This window comes from Myxocyprinus asiaticus, chromosome 10 (assembly GCF_019703515.2).
Source record: "Myxocyprinus asiaticus isolate MX2 ecotype Aquarium Trade chromosome 10, UBuf_Myxa_2, whole genome shotgun sequence".
Lineage (NCBI taxonomy): Eukaryota > Metazoa > Chordata > Actinopteri > Cypriniformes > Catostomidae > Myxocyprinus > Myxocyprinus asiaticus.
The window spans coordinates 23,646,808-23,660,803 of record NC_059353.1 but is presented as its reverse complement, the minus strand read 5'-3'; the positions used below and the strand labels follow the sequence as shown (position 1 = coordinate 23,660,803).

Sequence of the window (13,996 nt, the reverse complement as noted above, 5' to 3'; positions counted from 1 at the left end):
AATAGAGCACATGGCAATGAAGCCATCATTAGCCATGTGCTCAACCAAAAAGACAAGACATGGAGAATGAGTGTCCAGATCCCAACTCAGAAACAAGACTGAACCAGACCGAAGAGTCAGGATCCAGACACCATGCTCTGAACATGAGACACAGACCAGACAGAAGAGCACACGGCCAGGAAAACAACCAAAGCTGTGCACTCACACAGAGACATAGAATATACATGTAAGGATCCTTTCACCACAATAAACCTGACTGACAAAGGTGACAGGATCCTGACATTTTAGTGCATTTGTTTGTCTTTATTGTGAGTGTGTGTGTATGTGTGTCACCTCTCCATGCCACACAGGGTTAGTAGTGTTAGTTGTAATGCCAGATCGTCGCTCTTGGCCATGATGGGAAAAGGTCGGAAAGCAACTTCTCTTGCCTGGATGAATGCTTATCTTCAGATAAGGGTCTGGGTTAAAAAACATCCCCTTCTTCAGCCCCACAGCATGGATATCTAACACAAACAATTGTCAAATGAATGATAAAAAAAAATAGCACATATAAATCTATGGAGCAGGATAATATCATTATTTATCATTGTCACTTCCTATTTGGATAATACAAATCAGTGGTTCTCAACTGGTTTTACATTGAACGTCAAGCAGTGACCTGACAAAGTACCAAAATTGTTTATCATGCAAAAGTAAACATAAATGTGCTTGGTCAAACATTGACAGTTTTTAATATTTAGGATTTTGGAGTTTAAGGGCAAGTCTTCCAACCTGTCTGTAATGGCCAGATGCACTGGATTAGTTACATAGTCTAGGTGCAAATCAGCTGTTCAACGATTTATATTTTTGCACATAATTACATAATATCAATGCACATCAATATTTAATCTCCATTCACTTATTTATTTGGCAAGTAGTCTTGTAATAAGCTGGATAAAGAGCAGTCAGATGGTCATTTTCGCAAAAATAAATACCACCAGAACTCCGACCAAAACCGGAGGTGGAATTCATCTATTCAGCGATTTCTTTCTTCTCACATAATAACATAATTTCATCACAAATCAATATTTCATGTCCATTTCCTTATTTATTTGGAAAGTAGTCTTGTAATTAGCAGGATAATGAACAATCAGCCGGTTGTCGCGAAATAAACCCTTTCAGGTCCTGATCACCCTGTCGGGGATTATTTTGCGATAACAATCGACTGACTGTACATTATCCCATACTTAGCATTGTTTTTTCCATTGTCTGGGACCCAATCAGAACAGATCAGTGACAAATGTTTGCGTCGCAACCCACTAGTTTAGAAGTACTTAAATAAATAGTTTATGGTTGCTTGAAAAGTCCCTTCCTCTCTTTTTCTAACTGTTACACACACACACAATCTCACCTGATAGGGTAAAACTGACCAGTTTTCGACTGCTGTCTGAAGCTTGTTGTCCCTCACCTTGACCTTCAGCCTAAAAGATACACTGATATCAGCCACTACAGACAGATTTCCAGGAAAATGAATGAGCAGCCCCACTGTACTGCATCCCTTAAATAACACAATTCACAATACAGCCGGGAAGCATATACAGAATTCCTTTCCTCAAATGGCATGATAATTTGCCTGCAGTTATGGGAAATGAGAAATGTTTGACCCCCAACCACACAGATGTGAGGCTGCAGTCAAATAGCCATTTAACACCTCATGCATTGTGCAACCTTTATCAATGATATTCTGGCCTATAGTGAACAAGATGGTTACAGTGGCATTCACGATATACTCAAAACATTTACTGTATACTAGCGTACTGTATATATACCTGCTAAAAAGCACAAGCAAGATCATACAAAAATTATCATACACATCCAATTTTGTATTGAATTGATAATGAATCAAGTGACGTACAATTACAATTTAGTGAATATCCATAGAATACCTGGATTACACACTACATGTGGCAAAATGTACTGTTGACACACACACACACACACACACACACACACACACACACACTGACCAAGGCTCTGGGGTTCTTGACTGCGATACAGGGAGTTGTGGCTCTCAGTGCACCGCTTACTCCATGATAGTATTTGAAACAGATCCTTGTCTCAGCTAGAATAAAGATAAACAGAAGAGTACCATTATAAGTGAATGTACATTAATTACCAAAATGTCACTATTTTATGTATGATCTACTGATCCTTTAAACATTTTATAACATAAAGTTGGAGAACAGCTGTTGGCCATTGTGTCACTAACCTTCCAGGAAGTATGGTCCTGCCTCCAGCCTCCAGACAATATGACCACACTGTGTACCATTAACTCCACGGTTCTTGCAGTCCCACATATTTGATGGATTGGTCTCATCTAAAGAAAAGAGTAGTCATAAAGAACATAACCTGTGGCTTTGTGTGTGTGCATGTTTATTTAATTCTTTGTTGATATTTCTTTTTTCGTGGTGAATCAGTGGCACAAGAAGTAGAATAAATCCAGTTAGCAGACCAGTGCTCCATAATGATGACAAATTTCACTAGCAATAAAGAATCATCAGTTTTTCATCATCAGGCTCTGTAAATTACATTGCACAGCATTAGTCAACTAATATTGAGCAAATGTGGGGCAGATTACATTGAAGCCATTACTGAATGTCTGCTTGGTTGTTAAAATTAGAGCCCCATAGGGATAAGACCCCTGCGCAGGTAATGAACTTCTGCTGGCCTTCAAGTCGATAGCCAATGGCTTTGCGCCCAAAAGTATCGCTTTCCTTTGGTCTCATATTTTTACATGACAGTGAGGATTGTGATCTAAGTCTTTAAGGAGGGAGACTGAAGGGCACAAAATGTGAATGGATTTGACTACAGTCACCTACTAAATATTCAGATTTGTCATGAAATGTCAAGTAAATTGTGTGCCACTAACGGCACCAAACGGAATCACCCCAAACTCATGCAATTGCTTCAGCCAATGTTACAATGTCAGGCAGGGGCGGACTGGGAAGAAAATTCGGCCTGGGATTTTACATAGAAACAAAAGTTGTTGAGCGGGGTGGTGTTGCTGGCCTTTTCTGAATATCGCTGCCCCCTTCCTCATATCGTGGCGCCATTTTGTGGCGCGTTCTGCATAACGCGGCGGCCCATGCAGCCCCATTTCACGGCCGGCCCACCAGGAAAAGTCCCGGTTCTCCCAATGGCCAGTCCGCCACTGATGTCAGGCCACTCAAACAAACAGAGAAACATTTTAAAAGCACCGCAATGCCACAGTGTTTAGACTTTTCAGAGAAATTTACCCACAAATGACTAACTTATAGCTGAATATGCACATTAAAGGAATTGTTCACCCAAGAATGAAAAGTCTGTCACTCATTCCCATGTCAGTCTAAACCTGTATGACTTCCTTTCTTATGCGGAAAACAAAAGGATTGGTATCTTGGTCTATTTTTTCAATACAATGGCAGCTAAAAGTGATTCACATTGGAGTTAAAAAAAGGACTTTTATAAAAATTAGTCCATCTGGGACATGTGTCATATTTCAAGCCTCCCTGCTCGTCGTGGAGACGAGGTTTATAGTAGATTATTGTCACTGAATGGCTGGATGTCTGAGTGGTGTCTGGAGAATAGAATAGGATTTATAGACAGTTGGAAGAGTTTTTGGGTAGACCTGACCTGCTAGAGAGAGGCGGACTCCATCCCTCCAGGGAAGGTGCCGCTCTCCTCTCTAGTAATTTGGCTCATAGTCTTAATAATGATTGTATTTGACTAACTGGGGCCCAGGTCAGGAAGCAGACAAACTGGTTAATCCTAACGTCTGCTAGCTGCCTTGAGACGTCACACAGGTCACATAAACTTCAACACATAGAGACTGTATCACCTAGATATCACATAGAGACTGTTCGTTCGGACTGTTCCCCGAACTACCAAACACAAAACCCTCACTAAATCATTTAGAAAAAATTTGATTAAAGTCAAACTTGAACAAAACAAAAAAATTAAAGATAAACATCATTTGGAGGTAGGGCTACTAAACATTAAATCTCTTTCTACCAAAGCACTAATTGTAAATGAAATTATTACAGATCATAGTTTGGATGTGCACTGTTTGACTGAAATCTGGCTTAAACTGGATGAATATATTAGTTTAAATGAATCTACTCCCTCAGGTTATTGTTATAAACATGAGCCTGAGTCTGAAGGGTCGAGGAGGAGGTGTTGCTACAATTTACAGTGAAGTTTTTGGTGTTACTCAGAGGACAGGATATAAATTTGTCTTTTGAACTAATAATGCTTAATGTGACACCGTCAGATATAAATAAAAAAACTCTGTAGTCTTTTACCCTTGCTACATTATATAGATCACCCGGGCCTTATTCTGATTTCCTTGGTGAATTTGCTAATTTTTTATCAGATCTTGTAGTTACTGTAGATAGAGCTTTAATTGTTGGTGACTTCAACATTCATATAGATAATGAAAATGACACATTGGGATTAGCATTTATCGATATTCTCAACTCTCTTGGAGTCAGACAAAATGTAACAGTACCAACTCATCGCCATAATAATATGCTAGATTTAACTCTGTCATATGGAGTTGATGTTGATACTATAGAAATTTGGCCGCAGAGCGATGACATCTCGGATCATTACCTCGTATGCTGTGATCAGCTAATGTTACTCAATCTACACCACGCTATCGTTCAGGTAGAACTATTCTTTCGACCACTAAAGCTAGCTTCACTAATAATCTTCCAGATCTATCTCATACACTCAGTAAACCCCAAAGCCTAGAAGAACTTGATGAAATAACAGAAAATATAAATACAGTCTTCTCTAACACTCTTGATAGTGTCACCCCCCTTCGATTAAAGAAAATTAAAGAAAAAAGCCCCGACCCATGGTACAATGATCACACTCATGCTCTCAAGAGAGCAGCTCGGAAAATGGAGCGCAAGTGGAAGAATACAAAATTAGAGGTATTTCGCGGTGCATGGAAGTATAGTGTCTGTAGCTACAGACAGGCACTAAAAGCTGCCAGGTCAGCATATTTTAGCAAACTCATAGAAAATAACCACAACAATCCTAGATGTTTATTCAGTACTGTGGCTAAATTGGTTAGGAATAAAGCCTCAACAGAACCAGATATTCCGTCATAGCACAAGAGTAATGACTTCATGAATTTCTTTACTGATAAAATTGAAATAATCAGAAATAAAATTGGAATTATGCAATCATCTGTCACAGTACCTCAGAAAACAGTGTCTCATAATTTTCCTCACGTGCAACTTCAATCCTTTGCTGTCATAGGTCATGAAGAGCTAACAATACTTATTGAAACATCAAAAGCCACAACATGTATGTTAGGTCCAATACAACCAAGCTCTTAAAAGAGGTATTCCCTGTAATCTCAGAACCTCTTCTTAATATTATTAACTCTTCGCTATCCTTAGGACATTTCCCAAGAAACTTTAAAATGGCAGTTGTCAAACCATTTATAAAAAAGCCACGGCTTGATCCTAGAGAATTGGCTAATTATAGACCGATTTCAAATCTCCCGTTTATGTCGAAAATACTAGAAAAGGTAGTATCCTCCCAAATATGTTCATTTCTACAGAGAAATAGTATACTGTCTATGAACAATTTCAGTCAGGATTTAGGCCTCATCACAGTACAGAGACTGCACTTATCAGAGTTACAAATGACTTGCTCTTATCATCTGATCGTGGCTGCATTTCATTTCTAGTGCTTTTAGATCTTAGTGCTGCATTCGACACAATATTCTCTAGAATAGGCTAGAGAATTATGTTGGCATTTGTGGAGTTGCATTAGCATGATTTAGGTCCTATTTAGCAGACCGCTACCACTTTATCTATGTAAATGAGGAATTCTCAAACCAAACAAAAGTAAAGTATGGAGTGCCACAGGGATCAGTTTTAGGGCCTCTGCCTTTCTCCTTGTATATGCTTCCCCTGGGAGATATAATCAGGAATCGTGGAATAAGTTTCCACTGTTATGCCGATGATACCCAACTTTATATTTCTTCAAAACCTGATGAATTCTCCAAATTAGCAGAGTGTATCAATGAAATAAAGGATTGTATGGCCAGAAATGTCCTTCTACTCAATTCCGACAAAACAGAGGTACTAATTATTGGACCAAAAACCTCTAAAAACAAGCCGCTAAAATATAATTTGACTCTTGATGAATGTACTGTTACATCATCTTCAACAGCGAAGAACTTAGGTGTTATATTTGATACCAATCTGTCCTTTGAAAATTAAATTACCAATGTTTGTAGAACAGCATTCTTCCACCTAAGAAATATTGCTAAATTACGACACATGCTCTCTGTTGCTGATGCCGAAAAACTAATGAATGCATTCATGACCTCAAGACTAGATTATTGTAATGCTTTACTGGGAGGATGTCCAGCAAGATCAATAAATAAACTTCAATTGGTTCAAAATGAGGCAGCCAGAGTGCTGACTAGAACCAAGAAATATGATCACATTAGCCCCATTTTATCGTTGTTACATTGGCTACCTGTTAAATTTTGTATTAATTTTACAATTCTGTTAACTACGTACAAATCTTTGAATGGTCTAGCGCCGCAGTACTTGAAGTGACCTTCTACCACACTATATTTCATTACGTTCATTACGATCGCAAAATTCTGGCCTGTTAACAATTCCTAGAATAACAAAATCCACAAAAGAAGGTAGTTTTTTTCATATTTGGCTCCTAAACTATGGTATAGTCTCCCTAACACTGTTCAAGATGCAGACACACTCACTCAGTTTAAGTCTAGACTAAAGACTCATCTATTTAGCCAGGCATACACCTAATTTATCCTTCAACGCACAATTAGGCTGCTTTAGTTAGGTCTGCTGGAACCAGAAACATTGATTGTGATCTATAACTCTGCAATAAATTGAATGGCATCTATGCTAATATTATTCTATTTGTTTCCCTGTCTCAACCTCGGGACTCCTATCCTGAGGTCACCAGAACTAGCTGGATCCAGCTCCAGTCCTGCTTTGTGTTGGACTCCACTGCTACGTGTCGCTGAGTGATGATGACTAATAGCAACCGGTGCCAGCCAAACATCACTTCAGTCTATTACGATGGACTTCAGAGGATGAACTGATGCCAACTCCAACCATAAGACATGGGATACTTCATATGCCATTGCCTGAACCTTGGACTTAGGATAGACCTCACCGAAATTACCGGCCAGGTTGAACTGCGATGCACCTAACTGATCTCTGCCTGCATCACCTCGGTCTAATGATGGACTACACTCTTGAAATGGAATACAAAGACTATCAATTAATTGCCAACAAAACCCTTCATCAGCCAACTAACAAGGACAATTGCATCTATGTGAACTTCTGCAGTTAATCCAGGATGGACTTCAAAGACATTAGTTATTAATCTTACAGTTCATACAACATCTTTGTTTAAACACTGACCCTTAACACTTATTTAGTTTAATAATTTTAAACCATGACTTGCACTATACATAAGTAATATTGGCATTATATTCATGATGTTAGCCAGAGGGGAACTGGCCCCAACAGTGAGCCTGGTTTCTCCCAAGGTTATTTTTCTCCATTAACCAACATCTTATGGAGTTTTGTGTTCCTTGCCAAAGTCGCCTTCGGCTTACTCACTGGGGTTATAAATACAATTATTATTTAATTATTTATTTTTAAACACAATTCACAATCGTATTTTATCAAAATACACAATGATGACTCTAAGACATTATAGATATTACAGTTTCATTTTCTGTTAATGCATGATCTTCTGTAAAGCTGCTTTGAAACGATGTGTGTTGTGAAAGGCGCTATACAAATAAAAATGACTTGACTTAAGGCATATGGTAGGTTTTGGTAAGAAACAGTTTGAAATGTTAGTAATATTTTAGTGAAAACCTTAATGTCTGTTGCACATTCATGAATGTTATGAGAGAAGTTTGTTCACAGTAACATTAATTGGAACTAAAAGCAATACAAGTTCCAGCATGAACACGAGTGTGCCACTGTGAAAAAGCTTCTCTCATGCACTCATGAATGGACGTGAAGATTTTAACTGCAAAATTACTTCTCACCAACACCAATTGTTTGCCTTCAGAAGACTTGGAATATGAGGCACAAGCCACATGGACTACTTTTATGATACTTTATGGTCCATTTTTAAGCTTTAAAATGCCATTGTTTTGTAAAGATGGACCAGGATATTCATTAAAAATCTCCTTTTGTGTTCCGCATAAGAAAGAAAGTCATACGAGTTTGGAACAACATAAGGGTGAGCAAATGATTACAGAATTATAATTTTTTGGGTGAATTAATCCTTTAAATTGGGAAAGGAGTATGTGTTTTTTTTTAGTTTTTTTTACATAAAATATATACACACATCAGCTATGGCACTAACTCTTACCTATATGGTAAAGCCCAATCCAATCTGTAGCATCCACCTCTTCCTTGATATCCCATGAGATGACTAAGTTCTGTCCCCGGCTCATGGTAAATTCTAAAGTCGATGCTGTAAGTGAGGAGCGCCCTTGAGAACTGACAAGGTCTGTATCGCTGTTGGCCCTGAGGAGTCCTACTCCAGCCTGATCGACTCCACCACGCTCAGCCAAACTCCGAAGGTTCTCTGGGCTGAGTGTGTGGCGCACGTTGGGGCTTCGTCTACGAGCTGCAGACTCCCGTGTGGCCAGGTGATCCCGCCCCTGGGGCGCCATGCCTGACGCCTGGTTGGAGCGGGGCCTGGACGGGAGAACTGCTGTGGCAAGAGAGGGGCGAATGGTGGCAACCGTGTGGGATCAAAGATTTGGAATGGACAGGTTTGGAGGGAGTTAGGAAAGAATCCTGACCTGATCTAAAGTTTAAACATCTAGAGAAGCCAGTGCAGGAGGTAAAGGGAATTTGGTTGGAATCCCAGATTAGAACTAGGCTGCACTAAGGTGAAGGACTAGATAGAAACTGTACTGGCCTTTTGTCTGCTAGACGTATTGGCTATGGCAATTGGTATTGACCATAACAATTTAAGAATTACTAATCTTTAGTGACTCTAAAAGAGCTCAGGTATTTCCAGTGATTAGCCAATGGGTCCAACTAGAAAACACAAACCAACTTGGACACTCCCAAGAGGAGAATGTCAAGATGACTTTAAATATAACTTAAATTCATATATGCCTGCACTAAGAGTCTTTAGAACCAAAGAAATGCATGTGAGGTGTAGGGAAAGATTTGGGAAATGGAGGGGTAAGAGAGAGAGCGAGAGAGAGAGAGACATGAACAAAGAAAGAGAAAGGTCAGTACTTTTGTTTGACTGCATGCATTTCAAAAGGCAATGGTCATATAATAAGCAAGAATCCCATAACAAGCAGCAATTATTAGTCTTGAGTGCATCCCTCTACAGTCAACCTCTTTAAATAATGTTCACCCCCCCATAATGGGCTTATAGGTTTATAAAATAATAATAATAATTTTAAATACAGTTATTGCCATCTGGAGCCATACATGCAGTCAGGGCTTAAATTGGCCTGCAAAGGTCGGCACCTTTGCTTGTTTGTCAGTCTATTCTATTTCTTTTATGCTCCGACACTGTATTGGTTTGACACATTTCACACATTCCAGCTCCATTTCACAAGAATACTTGCTCAGAAACTTTTCAAGTTCATTATGCTTCTCTCTAGTCAGTTCGGCATGCAAGTAGAGACAGCTATTCAAGAACGGTGTGAGAAATTGCGAAATACTGTATGAAATCAACTGCTCACCCATTTCTGAGATCAATATGCAGTAGCAATTTTGCTTACTATATTTCAAAGCTGTATACACCTTAAGAATGTGCATTTAGCTTACTTTTAAAATTTTTAATTTTAAAGTCCGCTCAGAAACTATTGCCGCAACCCAGGCAGTGACTCAAGCGATTTACGTTTTATGATGAATTTGGCCACGGACACAGATCTAGAGTCAGCTTTCCCTTCCTGCTAGTAATTAAAGTTTGTAGGCTATATGAGGTGGGGGAACTGAGACAGTTTACTGGCCAGGGGAAGGTTAAGTCTCGCCCAGCCTTACACACACTCCGCCTATGGTGTCCACCACTGCATTTAAGGAAAAGTTTTCATGAAAAATACTTCAGGTACGTAATACTTTTTTTCTTTGGTCTTGGACTGTCTCTAGAAATCTTCTTTGTATTTAATTCATGTACTGTTGAGCCAAAAAAAGGATTTGTTGTCACAGCCCCCCAAATACACACTCTCATTATCACATGACAGGTCTCCAATTTCAAAGGCACCTCAGGTAAATGCAGAACAGGTTTACTGGATATTATTTAATGAAACTCAGCAGCATCTCATATTCTGCAACACACCCAATTCCAGCCATCCCTTTCCTTCATTTTAAACTATATCATGCTTTACGGACACTATTTTACCTCGAAAATAACTGTTGCGGAAAATTGTGGAAATGCATGCTCATAAAAGTGAAAACAAAAGATTTGCCGAAATTCTAAATACTGATACTGTGGTGGACTGTTACTTGACAAACCTGAGAGGCAGTGATGTGGTTATTTTCTGTGTATTACAATGTATCCTGGTAGAAACTCCAGCAGTATTTCTGCTAATACAAACAATACTTCTTCATATACACTTCTGTAAACCACATTAAACTCCATTACGACTAAAATCTAACGTAGAACTTAAAAAAAAAAATGTATTCACTAATACTGACAAATTTAACACTAAATAGCATTTACAGTCGGGTGAATTCAGGGAAAGTGTCCCCAAATAGTGTCTCACTTTACCAGAATTCCCCCAACTTCATGACATATTATGTGCTACAGTTATTAATGTGGATTAATGTGGGTGCATTGTGTGCACTGGCTGTGCAACATTTTGCATTAGAAATCTTACACTGCAAAATAACCATGTATTGCAAGTCCAAAAAATGCTTCAGCGAGCGTGCGTGTGTTAACGGAGGTGATGTCACAGCACAGAGAGCTTTCTGCAGTGTTTGCAATTGGATGACACCTGATCTTACACTCCATTAAATAGTAAATGAGGTCTGTTCACCTATGCATAAATGCAGTGTTTGCTGTCACTAAGAATCTCTCTGTGCACCAGCGGAGGTTACTGCAGTCTTTGCCTCTTGATAGAACGGGCACCTTGAGGAACTGGCACAGAGAATGGCATTGGAGTTTTATTGTTCTACTCTCTATCTAACACACTTTAAGAGCAACACACACACACACACACACACATGCACAGAGCAAAAAATAAAATAAAAAAAATAAAAAATAAAAAAATGAAACTACTGTCTTACCTTTTGTCATGCAACTTGACACACTTTAACTCACAAGAGATGACAAAAGTGAAGTAGAGCAGCCCAAAAGAAATCCTTGTGTCATATAACCTTAATTTTAGTCATGCACCATTTTTTATTTGTGAACATAATTTGTGCTTTAAAGATATTGAAGGGCCATCCATTACTGATCATTACTGCTCCTTGCAACTCCAATCTAAAGTCCCAACTTAATCTTCACAGTTTAACCCACCTATTGTGTTCGGGTTATTTTTGAATCGGGAGAGGTACAGTAGATAATAATTTGTAAATACCACATAGTTTTTAGTACGGAAACCAAACTTTGTGACTTCGTCAAGACTATCAAAATACACATAATAATTTTTTTTTCTTCAGATTTTTAAATAAAATTGTTTAAGAGATATAATCATTTTTTTTTTTTTTTTTTTTAAATGTTTATATCCTTTGGGGTGGCAGGTCAATTGCTTTACACATGATATCATGCAGATTTTTTTGTACATCTATGAATTAGATTTTTACTTATAAACACTACACTTACATTTAGCCTCTTTCCCATACTCTAACACTTTTTTGTTCATGCACACATTAGTCTAAATAGGGCTTGAAAGAGGAAATTTTTTTTAAAGACCAATTTTTAACATTGGTCTAGCTATGCAGTTGAAAAGATCTTTTAAATAAATAAATAAATAAATAAATAATGTGCAATGTTTTATTACTCAGCAGATGTGTGTATAATGTCATAGCTCACGCTTTTTTCAGTGCCCGTATAGCTGGCAGAGCATCACATGAAGGTTTTTTCTTTTCTTTTTTTAAGTATGCAGGTGAAGCTCAGCACACATCTCAGAGGCGCACAGGCATTTCTCAGGACTGCATGACTCGAACACATGGGACACTGGGAATTCCCTTCGTCATGTATTTACACATCATGGTCTGCTGCACATCACTATGCTGCATTAACAAAACCCCTCATCAGAGTCAGCCCCGTTAATACACTTGTATTACGTCTAGCAAGAGATTTCCACGCTAAAATACGTGAGATGAAAATTAGTCAACCACAAACTCTAATCCCAGCAAACACAGAACCTTCCCCTAACGGTGGTTATTTTTTTGGGAACCAATTCTTAACGTTCTAGAAACGTTATTTTTTAGGTGTCTTTTGGGGAACCAAAAATGGTCACCTGGGATTATATATTCAAACCTGCAAAATAATAAAACATGATACATTTTCTTCTAAATTAATACTTGCATACTACACGCAACAAAACAACCATTCACAGGACATTGTGTAACAACGTAGGCTACCTTGCGCTTCAACGTAATGTGTCCATAGAAACACCGACAAAACCCGCGGCGCAAAAGGAAAATAATATGTCGTGCTGCATTAGTAATTACAATATATGACTAATATATGACTTTCCTCAGTTTCAGATTGCTTAGAGGCGCAGATTCATCTCTGGGCCTCTTCTTCCACTGGAGCGAGGTTTTTAGTTGCTTTCCCGAGTCAGAAATCACGACCGGGGAACTGACGGGATACAGTTCCCTTCTTCACATGCTGACAGAGCTATAGCATCCTGGATATACGATGGTCATGTTGCCCGATTCAAATCTTACGCTTCTGACAACTGGTATAATTACACAACAAAACGACGTTTGGCTCCCCCTGGACGCGACCACCCGGTCCGGTCCGTCTCACTCCCAGCAGCGCATGCAGCTCCGCTCTTCTCACACACTGTGGTAATAAACGCGTTATAACGCGCTCCAGTGCGGATCCGCGGCACCAGTGCCAGACCTGCGCTTAAACACCTCCAGCTTGAGGCAGTGAGGACGAGGACGGGTGGTGCCTTTTGGGAATACATCTGTCCTGCAAACACAGGGGGTGTGTGAGAAATTAAAGGATTAAGGTTACAAACTACACTCTGTGGTAGATGACATGCAGCAATTTTAGCCCTGATCCTTGATTAATCCAGATCTTATTTGCAGGGATTAGAAGTTTTAATGCTGTCAAAGACATATGAGTAAATTGCTTGTTATATAATTCGGGTTTGTTATATCAAAGTGCACTAGATCCATTTTGTTGAGTAACACAAAGATTAGACACTGTTGGTGAAGAGACAGCAGGAATACATACTGCAAAAGTGTAAAGGAATAGTTCACCAAAAAATGAAAAATCTCATTATTTACTCACCCTCATGTTGTTCCAAACCTGCTGTAATTTTTCCATGGAACACAAAAAGGATATATTTTGAACAATCTTCATGCAGGCCTTTTCCATTCAATGACAGTTCATAGTGACTGCATTGGTTAAGGTCCAAAAAGGACAAAAAATACATAAAGGTACCATAATACAGTGATTCTCAAAATGTTTTACTTTTAGGCCTCACCTACAAGAGCGCAACGGTGCCTGCACACCTTTTTTTAGCCATCTGAATTTTGGAAGAATTTTCCCCATTCATTTTTCCCATAGACTTTTCATAAAATCCTTCATAAAAGAGTTGTAAGCTATGAACCAAACTAACCAGCTTTGAGGTAAATCAAAACATCACAAACTTTGTTTTGAGGCAAAACATTTTTTTGGAAAATCGGACATAAAGACAAAGGTACAAGACTGTGTACTTACCGTCTTTCATGAGGGCACGAACTACAATCCCATGAAGCATTGCAAATTATGTCACTGAATAGAAAGT

The 13,996-nt window shown here is 38.8% G+C and overlaps 1 protein-coding gene across 2 annotated transcripts in view; it reads right to left on the bottom strand.

Moving 5' to 3' along the window:
- The window catches only part of LOC127446863 (E3 ubiquitin-protein ligase HECW2-like), a 30,423-nt gene extending 21,617 nt beyond the window's left edge, over positions 1–8,806 (bottom strand). For both annotated transcript variants that reach the window (XM_051708155.1, XM_051708156.1), the window contains exons 1-5: positions 8,422–8,806; positions 2,249–2,356; positions 2,007–2,101; positions 1,391–1,460; positions 334–503 (exon numbers count right to left, since the gene is read on the bottom strand). In XM_051708155.1, coding sequence (XP_051564115.1) covers positions 334–503; positions 1,391–1,460; positions 2,007–2,101; positions 2,249–2,356; positions 8,422–8,728 — 750 coding nt within the window. In that variant the 5' untranslated portion in view covers positions 8,729–8,806. The remainder of the gene's footprint in view (positions 1–333; positions 504–1,390; positions 1,461–2,006; positions 2,102–2,248; positions 2,357–8,421) is intronic.
- Between the last annotated feature and the right edge of the window lie 5,190 nt (positions 8,807–13,996).